A 21,391-nucleotide genomic window follows, 5' to 3' on the forward strand; every position below is an offset into this window, starting at 1 on the left:
AGCTGAGCGTCACGGCGCCTAGCCCAGACCTCGGCCCCGCACCCGTGGCGAGAGGGGCCCTGTGTCCAGGGGCTGGGGGCTCCCCGCAAGGCGGGCGGGGCCGTGGCGCAGTGCGCGTGGCCCGGGCGTGCTGCGTATGCGGGAAGGGCGCGGAGGGGGGAGCAGCTGGCCGCAGGGGAGGTGCCGCGTCCCGGTGTCTGCGCCGCACAGCTGCCCGCGTCCCTCCCCTCGCGACCAGCGTCCAGCGACACGCAGTGATCGCCTCGGCGGGCAGCTGGAGAGACGGGCGGCGACGGGCCAGGCCGGTTTCCCTGGCGCTGCCCGCCTGCAGCAGGGCGGGCCAGGCTCCCGGCGCCGGCGCTGCAGGGACCCAGAGAGACTCCCGGCTCAGCTGCCTGCCTCCCTCCCAGATCCTGTACAACAGCCAGAGCGTGGAGGTGGACGGCCACTCGATGAAGAAGCTCATCAGCGACCTGCAGCCGGACACGGAGTATTCCTTCGTGCTCATGAACCGGGGCAGCAGCGCAGGGGGGCTGCAGCACCGGGTCTCCATCCACACGGCTCCCGACGTCCTGCCGAGCAAACCCCTCGCCACAGCCAGATACATGCGGGAGGGAAAGTTCACCCTCGCCCTCCCCAGAGTGCCGAGCGCCGCGCCCGTCAGGTAGGCGGCGCCTCTGCCCCCGCTCAGGCGAACTCGGGGGGCGGCTGCAGGCCGGTTTCCCTTCGCCCGGCAGCCCGTGCTCGCTGGCGTGCTCCTAGCTCTGGGCTGGCCCTGCGCCCCGGGAAAGCCGGCCAGGGGCCGAGCCGGGCCTCCCTGTCCTGCTCACGGCCGCTGCTGAGTACACGTCTGCCCAGCAGCTCGCGGGAGCCTCCTTCGTCGCCGCTGTCCTGGTGCTGAAAGCCGATTCCCCAGGCATCCTTGCCCGGCGCCGGCGCCGGCTCCCACCCAGAGCACCGCTGGGCGTCTCCGCTAGCACAGCCGCAGCCCCACCTCCGTGCAGACAGGGGCCGCAGTGATTTGGGGACGGGGCTTGGCGGGAGGCGTCTGGGAGGTGTTTCTCCTTCGGCCCCCTGCCAAGGAGAGGCCCGATGCCACCTGACCCTGCTGCCCCCCAGGTGGTACTACATCGTGGTGGTGCCAGCAGATCCGAGCAGCCACGCGGCCAGGTGGCGGACGCCGGACGAGATGGAGCTGGACCAGGTAGGAGTCAATGGCACCTCCCAATGTCAGGCTTCACCTGCGGCCTGGGCCTGGGGGCGCAGAGCTTGGCTGGCGTGAGACAAGGGGACAGCCAGCCCTGCCGGGGGGCCCGGAGCTCACGCCCCTCGCACTCAGCCTGCCCAAGGCTTCCGTCCCTAAGAGCGCTCGCTGCCTCCGGGGCGGCCCCCTGCCCCCGCACGCCCCGCTGGACAGGCAGAGCCCTGGGAGTCCTTGCGGCAGCAGGTGGAGGTCGGGGCGGATCTCGCCTTCCCCTGCAGCCGGCGTTGGCTCCGTGCTCTGCTGCCTGCCCGGGGGAGGCCCAGCCGGCACGTTGTTGCCCGTAGCCACCTGGTTCCAGCGCAGAGCCCAGGACGCGCCCGCCTCCCGCGCCGCAGCAGGGCCGAACCCGCACTCCGCAGAGCCCCGGGGGCCCTGCTCTGCCCCCACCCCTAGATGCAGCCGGCGTGTCAGCCCTGGCAGCCCCCACCCGGCATGGCTGCCCCGGAGCCGCGTGGCCCAGCGCCAGGCCCCGAGCAGTGGGCGGCCCGGCTGGGGAGGGGTGGAGTGACCCGAGCGCTCTGCCCTCAGTTGCTGGAGGCCATCGGGCAGGGCCGGCGCCAGCGGCGCCAGGCCGACAGGCTGAAGCCCTACGTGGCCGCCCAAGTGGACGTGTTGCCAGAGACCTTCACCCTGGGCGACGAGAAGACCTACCAGGGCTTCTACAACAGGCCGCTGGCGGAGGGCCTGAGCTACCGCTGCTTCGTGCTGGCGTCGCTGGAGGACGGCGAGACGGTGAGGGCTGCTGGCCAGGCAGCGTGGGCAGGGCCAAGCGGAGCAGCTGGCGGCGGAGAGGAGGTGTCCGTGGGACCGGCAGGCGTTTGAGGGGTGGCTGCGGGAGGCCTGGGCTGCGACGTGCGGCTAGGAGCCCCGGCGCTGCCCGGGAGACCCGCTGGGGCCACAGGGGGCTCTTCTCGCTGGCGACCCTGACGCAGGAGGGGCCGAGTCCTGCGCCCTGCCCAGAGCTCTGCCTGGCTCAGCAGGCCCCGCACACCCGGGGCGTGGCCTGGGGCTGTCCGCTGGCATTTCCAAGGGCGACCGGCCCGGGCTCCTGCGCGTCGGGGTGCAGGCCCCACACGGCTCCGCCATCGCCTGCAGGGCTGGAGTCGGCTCGCTCCCCTGGCAGGGCCCGGCCGCGCCGCCCCCGCGCTCGTGTACCCGCCGCGGAGCTGCCCCTCGGCGCCCAGGTCTCCCTGCCCCCGGGGGGCCACACAGCCTGGGGCGGGGAGGAGAAGAGGCTGAGGGACTCCAGGGGGCCGGGGGGCAGGATCCCCGCTGACAGCAGCGCTGCAGGCTGCGGAGACGCCCAACGAGAGCCCCCAGCCCGGGGCGTGGCGCGTAGCCGGCCTGCGCGCTGCTCTGCGCCTGGGCCAGCGGGACAGATCACGGGGCACTTCCCCGAGGCTCCGCGCTCGCTTAGCCCGCCGCCCCGGCGCTGCACCCGAGTCTGAGCTGTGACCCTGCTGCAGGCCCTGGCGAGAGCCGCGGGCACCTCCTCTGCGGCCGGCACGGCTCTAGTTCCCGGCCCAGCGGCACGTCCCTGGGCCAGCTCCAGCTCTCCCTGCAGGCTCAGGGGCTTGTGTGGCGCAGTATTAACCCCCACGACCCTCGCAGCCGCAGGAGCTAGGGCCTGACAGGCCTGCGGCCGGCTCCGTGAGATGCCAGGCACAGGAGTTCTCAGCGGCCCTGCCTCTCCGAAGCTGTGCGAGGGGGTTTCTCTGCTTCACTGCCCCTAGAGCCCCGTCCTGGGGAGATGTTATCACCCGCCTAGCGCCCGGCTCCTGGCCGGTCCATTCCCGCACCGAGGGAGCTCAGCTGTCCGGCTCAACGTGGATTGCGCCATTCCGGGGGGAGGCACGTTCCACGTGTGCTGTGTTGTGGCTCGCTGACGCGATGCCCTGGGGTGGGAGCAGCTTCCTGCCCCTCAGGGCTGTTTGCTCGTCTCCTGGGAACGCTAGACAGGGGCCGGGGCCGGTCTCTCCCCGGCACGCTGGGCAGGGGCAGGGGCCGGTCTCTCCTCGGTGCACTGGGCATGGGTAGGGGCCGGTCTCTCCCGGGCGCGCTGGGCAGGGGCAGGGGCCGGTCTCTCCTCGGTGCACTGGGCATGGGTAGGGGCCGGTCTCTCCCGGGCGCGCTGGGCAGGGGCAGGGGAAGGGGCAGGGGCCGGTCTCTCCCAGGCGCGCTGGGCAGGGGCAGGGGAAGGGGCAGGGGCCGGTCTCTCCCAGGCGCGCTGGGCAGGGGCAGGGGAAGGGGCAGGGGCCGGTCTCTCCCGGGCGCGCTGGGCAGGGGCAGGGGAAGGGGCAGGGGCCGGTCTCTCCCAGGCGCGCTGGGCAGGGGCAGGGGAAGGGGCAGGGGTCGGTCTCTCCCGGGCGTGCTGGGCAGGGGCAGGGGCCGGTCTCTCCCAGGTGCGCTGGGCAGGGGCAGGGGAAGGGGCAGGGGTCGGTCTTTCCCGGGCGTGCTGGGCAGGGGCAGGGGCCGGTCTCTCCCAGGCGCGCTGGGCGGGGGCCGGTCTCTCCCAGGCGCGCTGGGCGGGGGCCGGTCTCTCCCGGGCGCGCTGGGCAGGGGCCGGTCTCTCCCGGGCGCGCTGGGCATGGGCAGGGGCTGGTCTCTCCCGGGCGCGCTGGGCAGGGGCAGGGGCCGGTCTTTCCCGGGAGCGCTGGGCAGGGGCCGGTCTCTCCCGGGCGCGCTGGGCAGGGGCCGGTCTCTCCCAGGCGCGCTGGGCAGGGGCCGGTCTCTCCCGGGCGCGCTGGGCAGGGGCCGGTCTCTCCCGGGCGCGCTGGGCAGGGGCAGGGGCCGGTCTCTCCCGGGCGCGCTGGGCAGGGGCAGGGGCCGGTCTTTCCCGGGCGCGCTGGGCAGGGGCCGGTCTCTCCCGGGCGCGCTGGGCAGGGGCCGGTCTCTCCCGGGCGCGCTGGGCAGGGGCCGGTCTCTCCCGGGCGCGCTGGGCAGGGGCAGGGGCCGGTCTCTCCCGGGCGCGCTGGGCAGGGGCAGGGGCCGGTCTCTCCCGGGCGCGCTGGGCAGGGGCAGGGGCCGGTCTCTCCCGGGCGCGCTGGGCAGGGGCAGGGGCCGGTCTTTCCCGGGCGCGCTGGGCAGGGGCCGGTCTCTCCCGGGCGCGCTGGGCAGGGGCCGGTCTCTCCCGGGCGCGCTGGGCAGGGGCCGGTCTCTCCCGGGCGCGCTGGGCAGGGGCAGGGGCAGGGGCCGGTCTCTCCCGGGCGCGCTGGGCAGGGGCCGGTCTCTCCCGGGCGCGCTGGGCAGGGGCCGGTCTCTCCCGGGCGTGCTGGGCAGGGGCCGGTCTCTCCCGGGCGCGCTGGGCAGGGGCAGGGGCAGGGGCCGGTCTCTCCCGGGCGCGCTGGGCAGGGGCCAGGACCGGTCTCTCCTGGACGGGCCGGGGGCCGGTTCCTGCCCCTGAGGGCTGCCTGCTCGTCTCCCCTGGGCTCTGCAGAAGCGCTACGCGGCCAGCCCGTACTCGGACGAGATCGTGATGGAAGTGTCTGCAGCGAAGCAGCAGGACGAGCCCGAGATGCTGTGGGTGATGGGCCCGGTGCTGGCCGTGATTCTCATCATCATCATCGTCATCGCTATCCTGCTCTTCAAGAGGTGAGAAGCCGCCGGCTCCCGGCCCAGCTGGTGGGCACCGGGGCCTCCCTGCCTCTGTCAGAGCGTGCCTGCCACGGCCCCCCGGCGCAGGCAGCCGTCCCCCCACGAGCGGCCCCCGGGGCGTGGCCGGGAGGCGGGCGCTGGGGCAGGGCCGTGCAGTCCGTGGTGCCGGGCTCAGCAGTCCCCTCGCCCTCGGGAGCTGTGCAGGGGAGGCCGCCTGGTTCCTCTCAGTGGCCCGCGGGGGAGCCTGCCTGCTGCCGGCTGAGCCCAGACAGAAAAGCTGCTGCTGCATGTGGTGGGCGTCCCTGGCTCCCCGTGCTCCCTGCTGCCAGAGTCCGAGCGCGTCGGCTGGTTTGCGGCGTGTCTAGCGCGTGGGCCCCCGAGCGGCTGCGGGCGGGCGCTGGCTGGGGCGGGCGCGGGTGCTGGGGCGGGCGCTGGCTGGGGCAGGCGCTGGCTGGGGCGGGCGCGGGTGCTGGGGCGGGCACTGGCTGGGGCGGGCGCTCGCTGACACCCCTTTCTTCTCTTCCCACCCTGCTCTGGACCTAGCAAACAAGAAAGGTAGGAACCCGCCGTCTCTTCTCTTCCCCTCCGGCTCTTCTGCTTGCCCCGGGGTCCCTCCAGCCTGGCGCCCTCCGGCTCTGGGGCTGCGCCTGCGCGGGGTTCTGGGGTTTCTGCCCTCCCAGAGGAACTGCGCTGCCAGCTGGGAACGAGGTGCCATCCTCTGCCCCGGGCCCCCTGCCCTCCCCTTGCCCCCGTGTGCCGCTGGCTGGGGCCACGGCGTCCACATGGGACGGTGTCGCCTGCGCTGCCGGGCGTAGTGCTGGCCTGGGGCTCCCCGGCGCTGCGTGCCATGGATTCTGGGCGAAATGACTGTCCTTGTGCCCAGGGCCTCCTGCCCCTCCTCCCGCGCCGAGGCGGGCCGCGTGCTCCCGGCTTCGCGCTCGCACTGTCTCCCTGGAGCTCGGCGTCCCACACGCAGCCGCGCCGAATCCAACTGTGGGCGGGCAGCCCTCGTCCCAGTGTCCCCTGGGAGCCGAGCACTTGGGCAGCCACTGGGGAGAGAGTCCAGTGCCACCTGGGTGATGAGCAGAGCGCCCCGGCTGGGTTGTGGTTCTGCTGGTGGTGCACGTCCACACGTGCCTTGGCGCACATACAATTATTCTGCACATGGATGGCAAAGATTAGAGGGCACACTGCTCCTTCCCCACAGAGACTGCAAGAGGTGGGGGCTCAGCCCGGTAGCGTGGGACGCATCGCCCCATGGCGAGACAGCGCCCCGCTGACGCCTGCTGACATTGGCCTGGGTACTGGGGACAGCAGGCCGGTCTCCTGCAGAAGGCGGCAGGTCTCGTAGTCAGCAGGGCAGCTCCCCGGGATCCTCTCTTGTCCAGGCTCCCAGCAGTACCTGCCGGCTCCGCGGAGGCAGCTGGGCGGCTCTGGGCAGAGATTGGCCCCTTTCCATGCAGCCCAGCGCCATCCACAGGTCTCGCCGTCGGGGGCCGGGCAGGGGCCGTAGGAGGCCGGGCAGGGGCCGTCGGGGGCCGGGCAGGGGCCGTAGGAGGCCGGGCAGGGGCCGTAGGAGGCCGGGCAGGGGCCGTCGGGGGCCGGGCAGGGGCCGTCGGGGGCCGGGTAGGGGCCGCCGGGGGCCGGGTAGGGGCCGTCGGGGGCCGGGCAGGGGCCGTCGGGGGCCGGGCAGGGGCCGTCGGGGGCCGGGTAGGGGCCGCCGGGGGCCGGGTAGGGGCCGTAGGAGGCCGGGCAGGGGCCGTCGGGGGCCGGGTAGGGGCCGTAGGAGGCCGGGCAGGGGCTGTCGGGGGCCGGGTAGGGGCTGTCGGGAGCCGGGCAGGGGCTGTCGGGAGCCGGGCAGGGGCCGTCGGGAGCCGGGCAGGGGCTGTCGGGAGCCGGGCAGGGGCTGTCGGGGGCCGGGCAGGGGCCGTCGGGAGCCGGGCAGGGGCCGTCGGGAGCCGGGCAGGGGCTGTCGGGGGCCGGGCAGGGGCTATTGGGGGCCGGGCAGGGGCCGTCGGGAGCCGGGCAGGGGCCGTCGGGAGCCGGGCAGGGGCCGTCGGGGGCCGGGCAGGGGCCGTCGGGGGCCGGGTAGGGGCCGTCGGGGGCCGGGCAGGGGCTGTCGGGGGCCGGGCAGGGGCCGTCGGGGGCCGGGTAGGGGCCGTCGGGAGCCGGGCAGGGGCCGTCGGGAGCCGGGCAGGGGCCGTCGGGGGCCGGGCAGGGGCCGTCGGGAGCCGGGCAGGGGCCGTCGGGGCCCGGGCAGGGGCCGTCGGGGGCCGGGTAGGGGCTATTGGGGGCCGGGCAGGGGCCGTTGGGAGCCGGGCAGGGGCCGTCGGGAGCCGGGTAGGGGCCGGGTAGGGGCCGTCGGGAGCCGGGCAGGGGCTATTGGGGGCCGGGTAGGGGCCGTCGGGGGCCGGGCAGGGGCCGTCGGGGGCCGGGCAGGGGCCGTCGGGGGCCGGGCAGGGGCCGTCGGGGGCCGGGCAGGGGCCGTCGGGGGCCGGGCGGGGGGCCGGGCAGGGGCCGTCGGGAGCCGGGCAGGGGCCGTCGGGGGCCGGGCAGGGGCTGTCGGGGGCCGGGTAGGGGCCGTCGGGGGCCGGGCAGGGGCTATTGGGGGCCGGGTAGGGGCCGTCGGGGGCCGGGCAGGGGCCGTCGGGGGCCGGGCAGGGGCCGTCGGGAGCCGGGCAGGGGCCGTCGGGGGCCGGGCAGGGGCCGTCGGGAGCCGGGCAGGGGCCGTCGGGAGCCGGGCAGGGGCCGTCGGGGGCCGGGCAGGGGCCGTCGGGAGCCGGGCAGGGGCCGTCGGGGGCCGGGCAGGGGCCGTCGGGGGCCGGGCAGGGGCCGTCGGGGGCCGGGCAGGGGCCGTCGGGAGCCGGGCAGGGGCCGTCGGGGGCCGGGCAGGGGCCGTCGGGGGCCGGGCAGGGGCCGTCGGGGGCCGGGCAGGGCCGCCGGGGCCGGGCAGGGGCCGTCGGGAGCCGGGCAGGGGCCGTCGGGGGCCGGGCAGGGGCCGTCGGGAGCCGGGCAGGGGCCGTCGGGAGCCGGGCAGGGGCCGTCGGGAGCCGGGCAGGGGCCGTCGGGAGCCGGGCAGGGGCCGTCGGGGGCCAGGCAGGGGCCGTCGGAGGCCGGGCAGGGGCCGTCGGGAGCCGGGCAGGGGCCGTCGGGGGCCGGGCAGGGGCCGTCGGGAGCCGGGCAGGGGCCGTCGGGGGCCGGGCAGGGGCCGTCGGGAGCCGGGCAGGGGCCGTCGGGGGCCGGGCAGGGGCCGTCGGGAGCCGGGCAGGGGCCGTCGGGAGCCGGGCAGGGGCCGTTGGAGGCTGGGTAGCCGGGCAGGGGCCGTTGGAGGCTGGGTAGCCGGGCAGAGCTGTCCTCCCATGGGTGCAGTCAGCCATTCAAGACGCCCGCAAGGGGCCCGCTGCCACACACCGCGGAGCCCTTACACCGTGACGCGGGGCTTCTCCTCGTTTCCGTTCTCTCTACTGGGCGAAGGGCCAGTATCCTTCCGCTCCAGGAAGTAGTTCCTAGGGAAAGTAAGCAGCAAGGGGGTTTTGCTTCCTCTTCCTTGCTCCTGCGAATGCCTGTCCGGAGCACTCGTGGGCCAGGCCCCTGCTGCCCCCCCTGCCCTGTGCCTGAGGCCAGCGACACGTCCAGGGCCCCTCGGAGCCGGGTGTCCTGCCCGGCCTCCCACAGTGAGAGCCCAGCGCCTGCCCCGCCCCACGCGGCCTGTGGGCTGCAGCGGGCCCGGCAGGGGTTGCTCCTCCATGGTTTGGCTTTCAGGGGGCCAGGATGGGAAGGGGCGGATTTACCCCTCGCTGCGTTCAGCCCCCGGCCTGTGGGGCCTGCGTGTCCTCGCTCACGTGTGGCTCTTCCTTCCCTAGGAAAAGAGCCAACTCCCCCTCGTCCAAGGACGAGCACTCCATCGGCCTCAAGGACTCCCTGCTGGCCCACTCCTCCGACCCCGTCGAGATGAGGCGCCTCAATTACCAGACCCCAGGTAGGGTGCTGGCTGCTGCCCCCGTGCGGGCTGGGGTTCGGCAGCGCCCGTCGCCCTCAGGCCCGCGGCTGCTCTGCGGAGCCCCTGGCGCTGGCGCGCCGCTCCCCAGCCATGTCGCAGGCCTGCGGGGCCTGGTGCGTCAGACCTGCCGGGGCTCGGGCTGGAGGCCTGAGGATTTTCCGCTCGGAGCTGCTGGGGGCCGTTGGTTGGCCTGGCCTGGCCTGGCCGATGAGGCTCAGTCTGGCTAACGGGAAGGGAGCGTGCGGCCTGCCGCAGGGCCCAGCCTGCACTGAGCTCCCGGAAGTGCCTCGAGGACGCCCCTGCCGCTCTGCTCGTGAGCCGGGAGCTGCTGCCAGGCCCCGCTGGAGAGCAAGGCACGTCGGGCCTGCCCTGGCCTGGGACCGGAGCAGGTGTATCAGGCAGTGCCGAGAAACCTGCCGCTGCTGCTTCGTAGCCCACGAGTCTCTGAAAGCGCCGGGTCTGCCGTGAGCCTGATGCGCTCTCTAGAAGGCTGCTGCTTCAAGTCTAATCATAAGCTGGGTGAACTGGAGTGTCGTGTGTCACAGGAGCTGTTGCTGTAATAGGCTCTGGGTGGGAGCGTCCCTGCTGCTGGCTCGGGGTACGTCCCGACGACAGGCTGTTGTCCATAGAGCCTTTGTCAACAGATACTGTCGACAAAGCATCTGGACGCCAGCCAGGTCTGTAGGCAAAGCAGCCGCGCTGTCGACATGGCAGTGTGGACGCAAAGGGCCGCGTGTGTGCGATAACGCCTCCTGGCGACAGAACTCTGTGGACAAAGGGCAGAATGAGCTTTCCCGCCGGCGACAACGCTGCTGAGTTCTGGCCACGTTACGTCCACAGAACTCGGCGGCAGTGTAGACGCAGGGATAGTTTTGTCGGCAAAAGGCCACTTTTATCAACAAAACCCTGTAGCCTAGACACACCCTGGGTGGAAGCGTTCTCGTTGCTGCTGGCTCGGGGCCGGAGGGTTCTCATAGCTGCTGGCTCCAGGCCGGAGGGTTCTCGTAGCTGCTGGCTCGGGGCCGGAGGGTTCTCGTTGCTGCTGGCTCCGGGCCGGAGGGTTCTCGTTGCTGCTGGCTCGGGGCCGGAGGGTTCTCGTAGCTGCTGGCTCGGGGCCGGAGGGTTCTCGTAGCTGCTGGCTCGGGGCCGGAGGCTTCTCGTAGCTGCTGGCTCGGGGCCGGAGGGTTCTCGTTGCTGCTGGCTCCGGGCCGGAGGGTTCTCGTTGCTGCTGGCTCGGGGCCGGAGGGTTCTCATAGCTGCTGGCTCCAGGCCGGAGGGTTCTCGTAGCTGCTGGCTCGGGGCCGGAGGCTTCTCGTAGCTGCTGGCTCGGGGCCGGAGGGTTCTCATTGCTGCTGGCTCCGGGCCGGAGGGTTCTCGTTGCTGCTGGCTCGGGGCCGGAGGGTTCTCATAGCTGCTGGCTCCAGGCCGGAGGCTTCTCGTAGCTGCTGGCTCGGGGCCGGAGGGTTCTCGTAGCTGCTGGCTCGGGGCCGGAGGGTTCTCGTTGCTGCTGGCTCCGGGCCGGAGGGTTCTCGTAGCTGCTGGCTCGGGGCCGGAGGGTTCTCGTAGCTGCTGGCTCGGGGCCGGAGGGTTCTCGTAGCTGCTGGCTCCGGGCCGGAGGGTTCTCGTTGCTGCTGGTCCGGGCCGGAGGGTTCTCGTTGCTGCTGGCTCGGGGCCGGAGGGTTCTCGTAGCTGCTGGCTCGGGGCCGGAGGGTTCTCGTTGCTGCTTGCTCGGGGACGGAGCGTTCTCGTTGCTGCTGGCTCCGGGCCGGAGGGTTCTCGTTGCTGCTGGCTCGGGGCAGGAGGGTTCTCGTAGCTGCTGGCTCGGGGCCGGAGGGTTCTCGTAGCTGCTGGCTCCGGGCCGGAGGGTTCTCGTTGCTGCTGGTCCGGGCCGGAGGGTTCTCGTTGCTGCTGGCTCGGGGCCGGAGGGTTCTCGTTGCTGTTGGCTCGGGGCCGGAGGGTTCTCGTTGCTGCTGGTCCGGGCCGGAGGGTTCTCGTTGCTGCTGGCTCCGGGCCGGAGGGTTCTCGTTGCTGCTGGCTCGGGGCCGGAGGGTTCTCGTAGCTGCTGGCTCGGGGCCGGAGGGTTCTCGTTGCTGCTGGCTCAGGGACGGAGGGTTCTCGTAGCTGCTGGCTCGGGGCTGGAGGGTTCTCGTAGCTGCTGGCTCGGGGACGTAGCTGCTGGCTCGGGGCCGGAGGGTTCTCGTAGCTGCTGGCTCGGTGCCGGAGGGTTCTCGTAGCTGCTGGCTCGGTGCCGGAGGGTTCTCGTTGCTGCTTGCTCGGGGCCGGAGCGTTCTCGTTGCTGCTGGCTCGGGGCCGGAGGGTTCTCGTTGCTGCTGGCTCCGGGCCAGAGGGTTCTCGTTGCTGCTGGCTCGGGGCCGGAGGGTTCTCGTTGCTGCTGGTCCGGGCCGGAGGGTTCTCGTTGCTGCTGGCTCCGGGCCGGAGGGTTCTCGTAGCTGCTAGCTCGGGGACGGAGGGTTCTCGTAGCTGCTGGCTCGGGGCCGGAGGGTTCTCGTAGCTGCTGGCTCGGGGCCGGAGGGTTCTCGTTGCTGCTTGCTCGGGGACGGAGCGTTCTCGTTGCTGCTGGCTCGGGGCCGGAGGGTTCTCGTTGCTGCTGGCTCCGGGCCGGAGGGTTCTCGTTGCTGCTGGCTCGGGGCCGGAGGGTTCTCGTAGCTGCTGGCTCGGGGCCGGAGGGTTCTCGTAGCTGCTGGCTCCGGGCCGGAGGGTTCTCGTTGCTGCTGGTCCGGGCCGGAGGGTTCTCGTTGCTGCTGGCTCGGGGCCGGAGGGTTCTCGTAGCTGCTGGCTCGGGGCCGGAGGGTTCTCGTTGCTGCTTGCTCGGGGACGGAGGGTTCTCGTTGCTGCTGGCTCCGGGCCGGAGGGTTCTCGTTGCTGCTGGCTCGGGGCTGGAGGGTTCTCGTAGCTGCTGGCTCGGGGCCGGAGGGTTCTCGTAGCTGCTGGCTCCGGGCCGGAGGGTTCTCGTTGCTGCTGGTCCGGGCCGGAGGGTTCTCGTTGCTGCTGGTCCGGGCCGGAGGGTTCTCGTTGCTGCTGGCTCCGGGCCGGAGGGTTCTCGTTGCTGCTGGCTCGGGGCCGGAGGGTTCTCGTAGCTGCTGGCTCGGGGCCGGAGGGTTCTCGTTGCTGCTGGCTCCGGGCCGGAGGGTTCTCGTTGCTGCTGGCTCCGGGCCGGAGGGTTCTCGTTGCTGCTGCGTTCAGTTCAGCCCTGCATCCCGGCTTCGCTGCTCCCTGGGCCGAGCCGTCAGCACACCTTGTTCTCGTTGCTGCTGCGGAGCAGTGCAGCGGGGGGCAGGGCCGGGGCCGGCGACAGGCAGGGTGTAGCCGGCCAGGCGCGTGGCCCAGATTGGGTGGGAGAGGGCGGTGAGTGCGCTGCCGCGCACAGTGGGAAATCAGGCAGCGCCTCTGCGGCAAGATGGGTTTTCGCTGGCCGAGCCCTCGGGGCCAGGCTTTGCCAGCACGGGCCTGGAGGCAGGTCGGATGCAGCCGCAGGGCAAACAGCTCCGGAGGCGACAGCCGCTTGTGTCCTGGGCACACGCTGGTGTCCGGGCAGCAGCTCCCTGCCCTGCGAGCAGCAGCCGGGGGTCGGTCGGGGATTTGTGTAGGGCCCTGGATGGGTTCGCAGGCCCTGCCCTGGGCTCGCCCAAGGTCAGACGTGCTTCTGCCACAGGCTGCAGAAAGGGGCAGCGCTGGCCAAGGAGGGGGCCAGCCAGCCCGCGCCTCCCACCCCGCAGCAGCAGGGCACCCGGGGGGTAAGCGCCCTCGTGGGACAGCTGGAGGGGACACCCAGCCCGGCTCTCCAGCCACGGCTCTGTCCCCGCAGCTGCCCCACCCAGCGCACCGGCCCTGTGGTCCCGCTGGCTAGAAGCAGGCGAGTGCGCTCACGAAGGGGGCGTTGACGGGCTCTGAGCTGAGTGGGTGCAAACGGCGCCTGCGCCCCCAGATCAGCCGCGTGCTGGGCGGGACCGGACAGGCTGGCTGGCAGAGGCCGGGGAGCCTCGCCCAGCGCGTCGCCCGTCTGCCTGGGCACTGAGTATCCCGCCCTGGCACCGCAAGGGGCCGCCCCAGAGCCGGGCTCTCACGGGGTGTTGGCCGCGGCGCGGCTGCCGAGGGGAGAGCGAGGTGTCAGGGGGCCCCTTTGCCTGGGCCTGGCTGCAGCCCTGACCCTGCCGTGTTCTCCGGCGCCAGGAAGCGTCTCCCCCTGCTCGGCCTCCGGGCCGGCACGGGGCCCGCGGCGGGGAGGGGAGGGGAGGGGTGGGCCTGTGTCGTTCGATGCCCCACGCGGAGCGGCTTGCACCCCGCGGCAGTGCAGTGCGCCGGGTGGGGCTCAGAGCCTCCCCGCTGCTCCGGCATGGGCCCGGCCTCGCTTTCCTGCTGCCAGCTCCGCCCCTCCCCCGCGCCCCGTCCTGCCGCGCTGGCTAACGGCTTCTCTGTTCTGCCCCGTTTGTCTCTCTGCAGGTGCCAGTGGCCTCAGTTGCCCGAGTGTCTCAAGTTAGTTCTCACGCCGCCTGTGCTGAGTCTTTGCTTCTCTCCCCTCTGGTCTCTGTCGTTCTGTCCCGGCGCCCTCGGCGGCCTCCCTCCCTCACGGCAGAGAGTGGCCGAGTCTCACTTGCTGGCGTGATTCCTGGGCCCAGCCAGCAGCTCAGCGGGGGCTGCCGGGCGCCGGGCCTCGAGCTCCCAGGAGGCCTCCCGGCCGACGGCGAACAGCCGCAGCGCGGAGCCGGGGAGCTGTCTGGGGCCACGGGCGACAGCCGTTCCCTGAGGCCAAGCGCACGGGCTCTCCTGGGCCCAGAGGTTGAACACACTCCCTCCGCGGGGAGCTCCCGGGGGACACGCCGAGGGCAGGGGCGCCAGTCAGGGCCTGCCTGCTCACAGAGCTAGTCCGCAATGGCTCCCCACCCGCGGGGACACGGCCCAGCTCAGCACCCCACCGGCCCGGCACCGCTGTGCCTCATACCGGGTCCACCACAGATAGCGTCAGTGTCTGTGCTCGCTGGGCGGGGCGGGGCCCGAGTACAGGCGCCCGGGGAGCGGGGGGAGCCTCAGTGTGTGTGCTCGCTGGGCGGGGCGGGGGCCGAGTACAGGCGCCCGGGGAGCAGGGGGGGAGTGTGTCCGCTCACAGGGCAGGGCGGGGCCAGAGTACAGGCGCCCGGGGAGCGGGGGGAGCGTCAGTGTCTGTGCTTGCTGGGCGGGGCCGGGGCCGAGTACAGGCGCCCACGGGAGCAGGGGGGAGCGTCAGTGTGTGTGCTCGCGGGGCGGGGGGGCCAGTACAGGCGCCCGGGGAGCAGCGGGGAGCGTCAGTGTCTGTGCTCGCTGGGCGGGGGCCGAGTACAGGCGCCCGAGGAGCGGGGGGAGTGTCAGTGTCTGTGCTCGCAGGGCGGGGCGGGGCCCGAGTACAAGCGCCCGGGGAGCGGGGGGAGCGTCAGTGTGTGTGCTCGGAAGCGGGGTGGGGGCCGAGTACAGGCGCCCGGGGAGCAGGGGGTAGCGTCAGTGTCTGTGCTCGTTGGGCGGGGCGGGGGCCGAGTACAGGCGCCCGGGGAGCAGGGGGTAGCGTCAGTGTCTGTGCTCGCTGGGCGGGGCCGGGGCCGAGTACAGGCGCCCACGGGAGCAGGGGGGAGCGTCAGTGTGTGTGCTCGCGGGGCGGGGGGCGAGTACAGGCGCCCGGGGAGCAGCGGGGAGCGTCAGTGTCTGTGCTCGCTGGGCGGGGGCCGAGTACAGGCGCCCGGGGAGCGGGGGGAGCGTCAGTGTGTGTGCTCGGAAGCGGGGTGGGGGCCGAGTACAGGCGCCCAGGGAGCAGGGGGTAGCGTCAGTGTCTGTGCTCGTTGGGCGGGGCGGGGGCCGAGTACAGGCGCCCGGGGAGCAGGGGGTAGCGTCAGTGTCTGTGCTCGCTGGGCGGGGCCGGGGCCGAGTACAGGCGCCCACGGGAGCAGGGGGGAGCGTCAGTGTGTGTGCTCGCGGGGCGGGGGCCGAGTACAGGCGCCCGGGGAGCAGCGGGGAGCGTCAGTGTCTGTGCTCGCTGGGCGGGGGCCGAGTACAGGCGCCCGGGGAGCGGGGGGAGCGTCAGTGTCTGTGCTCGCAGGGCGGGGCGGGGCCCGAGTACAGGCGCCCGGAGAGCGGGGGGAGCGTCAGTGTGTGTGCTCGCAGGGCGGGGCGGGGGCCGAGTACAGGCGCCCGGGGAGCAGGGGGTAGCGTCAGTGTCTGTGCTCGTTGGGCGGGGCGGGGGCCGAGTACAGGCGACCGGGGAGCGGGGGGAGCGTCAGTGTCTGTGCTTGCTGGGCGGGGCCGGGGCCGAGTACAGGCGCCCACGGGAGCAGGGGGGAGCGTCAGTGTGTGTGCTCGCGGGGCGGGGGGGCCAGTACAGGCGCCCGGGGAGCAGCGGGGAGCGTCAGTGTCTGTGCTCGCTGGGCGGGGGCCGAGTACAGGCGCCCGAGGAGCGGGGGGAGTGTCAGTGTCTGTGCTCGCAGGGCGGGGCGGGGCCCGAGTACAAGCGCCCGGGGAGCGGGGGGAGCGTCAGTGTGTGTGCTCGGAAGCGGGGTGGGGGCCGAGTACAGGCGCCCACGGGAGCAGGGGGGAGCGTCAGTGTGTGTGCTCGCGGGGCGGGGGGGCGAGTACAGGCGCCCGGGGAGCAGCGGGGAGCGTCAGTGTCTGTGCTCGCTGGGCGGGGGCCGAGTACAGGCGCCCGGGGAGCGGGGGGGAGCGTCAGTGTGTGTGCTCGGAAGCGGGGTGGGGGCCGAGTACAGGCGCCCGGGGAGCAGGGGGGAGCGTCAGTGTCTGTGCTCGCTGGGCGGGGCGGGGGCCGAGTACAGGCGCCCACGGGAGCAGGGGGGAGCGTCAGTGTCTGTGCTCGCTGGGCGGGGCGGGGGCCGAGTACAGGCGCCTGGGGAGCAGGGGGGAGCGTCAGTGTCTGTGCTCGCTGGGCGGGGGGGGGGGCGGGGGCCGAGTACAGGTGCCCACGGGAGCAGGGGGGAGCGTCAGTGTCTGTGCTCGCTGGGCGGGGCGGGGGCCGAGTACAGGCGCCTGGGGAGCAGGGGGGAGCGTCAGTGTCTGTGCTCGCTGGGCGGGGCGGGGGCCGAGTACAAGCGCCCACGGGAGCAGGGGGGAGCGTCAGTGTCTGTGCTCGCTGGGCGGGGCGGGGGCCGAGTACAGGCGCCCACGGGAGCAGGGGGGAGCGTCAGTGTCTGTGCTCGCTGGGCGGGGCGGGGGCCGAGTACAGGCGCCCACGGGAGCAGGGGGGAGCGTCAGTGTCTGTGCTCGCAGGGCGGGGCGGGGGCCGAGTACAGGCGCCTGGGGAGCAGGGGGGAGCGTCAGTGTCTGTGCTCGCAGGGCGGGGCGGGGGCCGAGTACAGGCGCCTGGGGAGCAGGGGGGAGCGTCAGTGTCTGTGCTCGCTGGGCGGGGCGGGGGCCGAGTACAGGCGCCTGGGGAGCAGGGGGGAGCGTCAGTGTCTGTGCTCGCAGGGCGGGGCGGGGGCCGAGTACAGGCGCCCATGGGAGCAGGGGGGAGCGTCAGTGTCTGTGCTCGCAGGGCGGGGCGGGGGCCGAGTACAGGCGCCCATGGGAGCAGGGGGGAGCGTCAGTGTCTGTGCTCGCAGGGCGGGGCGGGGGCCGAGTACAGGTGCCTGGGGAGTGGGGGGAGCGTCAGTGTCTGTGCTCGCAGGGCGGGGCGGGGGCCGAGTACAGGTGCCTGGGGAGCAGGGGGGAGCGTCAGTGTCTGTGCTCGCAGGGCGGGGCGGGGGCCGAGTACAGGCGCCCATGGGAGCAGGGGGGAGCGTCAGTGTCTGTGCTCGCAGGGCGGGGCGGGGGCCGAGTACAGGCGCCCATGGGAGCAGGGGGGAGCGTCAGTGTCTGTGCTCGCAGGGCGGGGCGGGGGCCGAGTACAGGTGCCTGGGGAGCAGGGGGGAGCGTCAGTGTCTGTGCTCGCAGGGCGGGGCGGGGGCCGAGTACAGGCGCCCATGGGAGCAGGGGGGAGCGTCAGTGTCTGTGCTCTCTGGGCGGGGCGGGGGCCGAGTACAGGCGCCCACGGGAGCAGGGGGGAGCGTCAGTGTCTGTGCTCGCTGGGCGGGGCGGGGGCCGAGTACAGGCGCCTGGGGAGCAGGGGGGAGCGTCAGTGTCTGTGCTCGCAGGGCGGGGCGGGGGCCGAGTACAGGCGCCCATGGGAGCAGGGGGGAGCGTCAGTGTCTGTGCTCGCAGGGCGGGGCGGGGGCCGAGTACAGGCGCCCACGGGAGCAGGGGGGAGCGTCAGTGTCTGTGCTCGCAGGGCGGGGCGGGGGCCGAGTACAGGCGCCCACGGGAGCAGGGGGGAGCGTCAGTGTCTGTGCTCGCTGGGCGGGGCGGGGGCCGAGTACAGGTGCCTGGGGTGTGGGGGGAGCGTCAGTGTCTGTGCTCGCAGGGCGGGGCGGGGGCCGAGTACAGGTGCCTGGGGAGTGGGGGGAGCGTCAGTGTCTGTGCTCGCTGGGCGGGGCGGGGGCCGAGTACAGGCGCCCGGGGAGCAGGGGGGAGCGTCAGTGTCTGTGCTCGCTGGGCGGGGCGGGGGCCGAGTACAGGCGCCTGGGGAGCAGGGGGGAGCGTCAGTGTCTGTGCTCGCTGGGCGGGGCGGGGGCCGAGTACAGGCGCCTGGGGAGCAGGGGGGAGCGTCAGTGTCTGTGCTCGCTGGGCGGGGCGGGGGCCGAGTACAGGCGCCCAGGGGAGCAGGGGGGAGCGTCAGTGTCTGTGCTCGCTGGGCGGGGCGGGGGCCGAGTACAGGCGCCCGCGGGAGCAGGGGGGAGCGTCAGTGTCTGTGCTCGCAGGGCGGGGCGGGGGCCGAGTACAGGCGCCCGCGGGAGCAGGGGGGAGCGTCAGTGTCTGTGCTCGCAGGGCGGGGCGGGGGCCGAGTACAGGCGCCCGTGGGAGCAGGGGGGAGCGTCAGTGTCTGTGCTCGCTGGGCGGGGCGGGGGCCGAGTACAGGCGCCCACGGGAGCAGGGGGGAGCGTCAGTGTCTGTGCTCGCTGGGCGGGGCGGGGGCCGAGTACAGGCGCCCACGGGAGCAGGGGGGAGCGTCAGTGTCTGTGCTCGCTGGGCGGGGCGGGGGCCGAGTACAGGCGCCCACGGGAGCAGGGGGGAGCGTCAGTGTCTGTGCTCGCTGGGCGGGGCGGGGGCCGAGTACAGGCGCCTGGGGAGCAGGGGGGAGCGTCAGTGTCTGTGCTCTCTGGGCGGGGCGGGGGCCGAGTACAGGCACCCGCGGGAGCAGGGGGGAGCGTCAGTGTCTGTGCTCGCAGGGCGGGGCGGGGGCCGAGTACAGGCGCCTGGGGAGCAGGGGGGAGCGTCAGTGTCTGTGCTCTCTGGGCGGGGCGGGGGCCGAGTACAGGCGCCCGGGGAGCGGGGGGAGCGTCAGTGTCTGTGCTCTCTGGGCGGGGCGGGGGCCGAGTACAGGCGCCCACGGGAGCAGGGGGGAGCGTCAGTGTCTGTGCTCGCAGGGCGGGGCGGGGGCCGAGTACAGGTGCCTGGGGAGCAGGGGGGAGCGTCAGTGTCTGTGCTCGCAGGGCGGGGCGGGGGCCGAGTACAGGCGCCTGGGGAGCAGGGGGGAGCGTCAGTGTCTGTGCTCGCAGGGCGGGGCGGGGGCCGAGTACAGGCGCCCACGGGAGCAGGGGGAGCGTCAGTGTCTGTGCTCGCTGGGCGGGGCGGGGGCCGAGTACAGGCGCCCACGGGAGCAGGGGGGAGCGTCAGTGTCTGTGCTCGCAGGGCGGGGCGGGGGCCGAGTACAGGTGCCTGGGGAGCAGGGGGGAGCGTCAGTGTCTGTGCTCGCTGGGCAGGGCGGGGGCCGAGTACAGGCGCCCACGGGAGCAGGGGGGAGCGTCAGTGTCTGTGCTCGCAGGGCGGGGCGGGGGCCAAGTACAGGCGCCCGGGGAGCAGGGGGGAGCGTCAGTGTCTGTGCTCGCTGGGCGGGGCGGGGGCCGAGTACAGGCACCCGCGGGAGCAGGGGGGAGCGTCAGTGTCTGTGCTCGCAGGGCGGGGCGGGGGCCGAGTACAGGCGCCCACGGGAGCAGGGGGGAGCGTCAGTGTCTGTGCTCGCAGGGCGGGGCGGGGGCCGAGTACAGGCGCCCACGGGAGCAGGGGGGAGCGTCAGTGTCTGTGCTCGCAGGGCGGGGCGGGGGCCGAGTACAGGCGCCCACGGGAGCAGGGGGGAGCGTCAGTGTCTGTGCTCGCTGGGCGGGGCGGGGGCCGAGTACAGGCGCCCACGGGAGCAGGGGGGAGCGTCAGTGTCTGTGCTCGCAGGGCGGGGCGGGGGCCGAGTACAGGCGCCCGCGGGAGCAGGGGGGAGCGTCAGTGTCTGTGCTCGCTGGGCGGGGCGGGGGCCGAGTACAGGCGCCCACGGGAGCAGGGGGAGCGTCAGTGTCTGTGCTCGCAGGGCGGGGCGGGGGCCGAGTACAGGCGCCCACGGGAGCGGGGGGAGCGTCAGTGTCTGTGCTCGCTGGGCGGGGCGGGGGCCGAGTACAGGCGCCCGGGGAGCAGGGGGAGCGTCAGTGTCTGTGCTCGCAGGGCGGGGCGGGGGCCGAGTACAGGCGCCTGGGGAGCAGGGGGAGCTGGGAATGGCCCCCCGGGCCCGCACTAAGGGCTTTGCAGCCCACAGCCCGGTCTGGGTTGGGGGTCTCTGTCTCCCTGGCAGGGGCCTGCCGGAGCCTTGTCGGCCTCCCTGGGCGGTGGGTTGTGTCCGGCGCTGTGCAGAGCAGGGGGCACATGTGGGTGCTGCTGTGGGGCCCCGCTCTAGGCAGGATGCCCCCCAGGTCCCGTGGAGCGCCAGTGCTCCCGGCCTGCTGCAGCGTGGCCTGCCAGCGCTCTGGGACTCCTGCCCCCCCCCGGTGGCTGCAGCCTGGCCGGGGGGGTCTCCGGCCTGTGTCAAGCGCTGGGGAGCGCCCCAGGGCCCAGCTTTGCAGAGGGGGCTCCCCCTGCAGGTGTGAGATGTGGGGGGGGCCCGGGGCCAGGAATCTGCCAGCCCACATGGCTGGGTAAATAGCAGCTGGGGCGCGTGCGAGGACTGGCCAGGCAGGGGCTCTCAGCCCCTCTGGGTGCCCCGTGGTCCGGGGGGTGAGGAGCCTGCCCCCCCAGTGACTCAGTGTGTTCAACCTCGGGCCGAGGGGAGCCCGGCTGAGCTGTTAGCGGGTGGCACTGGCCTGTGCCCACAGCCCCGCCGCGCAGCATGCTCACTAGCCATGCCCATCCCGCACCGCCGTGTCCCCGCGCGCCGCATGCCGCGTGCCCATCCCGCCGCGCCACCATGCTCACGTGTCCCTGCGGCCGCGCACACGCCCCTTGGTGGCTGGCGTGGCGCCGGCCGGGGCCAGAGACGTGACTCCCGCTTCCTGCAGGTATGCGCGACCACCCGCCCATCCCCGTGACGGATCTCGCCGACAACATCGACCGGCTGAAGGCCAACGACGGGCTGAGGTTCTCCCAGGAGTACGAGGTGAGCGGCCACAGGAGGGGCAGGACACTCAGCACAGGGCTTAGGGCTCCCCAGGCACCTGCCCCCCACTCCCCCCTCTCGCCTGGGAGCCAGGCACCCGCCCCCCACTGCCCCCTCTCGCCTGGGAGCCAGGCACCCGCCCCCCACTCCCCCCTCTCGCCTGGCAGCCAGGCACCCGCCCCCCACTGCCCCCTCTCGCCTGGGAGCCAGGCACCCGCCCCCCACTCCCCCCTCTCGCCTGGGAGCCAGGCACCCGCCCCCCACTCCCCCCTCTCGCCTGGGAGCCAGGCACCCGCCCCCCACTCCCCCTCTCGCCTGGGAGCCAGGCACCCGCCCCCCACTCCCCCTCTCGCCTGGGAGCCAGGCACCCGCCCCCCACTGCCCCCTCTCGCCTGGGAGCCAGGCACCCGCCCCCCACTGCCCCCTCTCGCCTGGGAGCCAGGCACCCGCCCCCCACTCCCCCCTCTCGCCTGGGAGCCAGGCACCCGCCCCCCACTGCCCCCTCTCGCCTGGGAGCCAGGCACCCGCCCCCCACTCCCCCCTCTCGTCTGGGAGCCAGGCACCCGCCCCCCACTCCCCTCTCTCGCCTGGGAGCCAGGCACCCGCCCCCCACTCCCCCTCTCGCCTGGGAGCCAGGCACCCGCCCCCCACTGCCCCCTCTCGCCTGGGAGCCAGGCACCCGCCCCCCACTGCCCCCTCTCGTCTGGGAGCCAGGCACCCGCCCCCCACTCCCCCTCTCGTCTGGGAGCCAGGCACCCGCCCCCCACTCCCCCCTCTCGTCTGGGAGCCAGGCACCCGCCCCCCACTGCCCCCTCTCGTCTGGGAGCCAGGCACCCGCCCCCCACTCCCCCTCTCGCCTGGGAGCCAGGCACCCGCCCCCCACTCCCCCTCTCGCCTGGGAGCCAGGCACCCGCCCCCCACTGCCCCCTCTCGCCTGGGAGCCAGGCACCCGCCCCCCACTGCCCCCTCTCGCCTGGGAGCCAGGCACCCGCCCCCCACTGCCCCTCTCGCCTGGGAGCCAGGCACCCGCCCCCCACTGCCCCCTCTCGCCTGGGAGCCAGGCACCCGCCCCCCACTGCCCCCTCTCGCCTGG

At 74.4% G+C, this 21,391-nt stretch overlaps 1 protein-coding gene across 10 annotated transcripts in view; it reads left to right on the forward strand.

Moving 5' to 3' along the window:
* Window positions 1-21,391, forward strand: part of PTPRF (protein tyrosine phosphatase receptor type F) — a 572,086-nt gene that overhangs the window by 524,436 nt on the left and 26,259 nt on the right. For 7 of the 10 annotated variants that reach the window (XM_089780368.1, XM_089780367.1, XM_089780371.1 and 4 more), the window contains 7 exons: window positions 411-664; window positions 1,120-1,204; window positions 1,793-1,996; window positions 4,701-4,855; window positions 8,722-8,837; window positions 13,320-13,352; window positions 20,201-20,298. In XM_089780368.1, the coding sequence (XP_089636494.1) occupies window positions 411-664; window positions 1,120-1,204; window positions 1,793-1,996; window positions 4,701-4,855; window positions 8,722-8,837; window positions 13,320-13,352; window positions 20,201-20,298 (945 nt within the window). The remainder of the gene's footprint in view (window positions 1-410; window positions 665-1,119; window positions 1,205-1,792; window positions 1,997-4,700; window positions 4,856-8,721; window positions 8,838-13,319; window positions 13,353-20,200; window positions 20,299-21,391) is intronic. The other 3 variants (XM_089780372.1, XM_089780373.1, XM_089780376.1) reach the window with 1 other exon arrangement.

Source organism: Pelodiscus sinensis, chromosome 9, assembly GCF_052426305.1.
Source record: "Pelodiscus sinensis isolate ZL-2025 chromosome 9, ASM5242630v1, whole genome shotgun sequence".
Classification (NCBI taxonomy): domain Eukaryota; kingdom Metazoa; phylum Chordata; order Testudines; family Trionychidae; genus Pelodiscus; species Pelodiscus sinensis.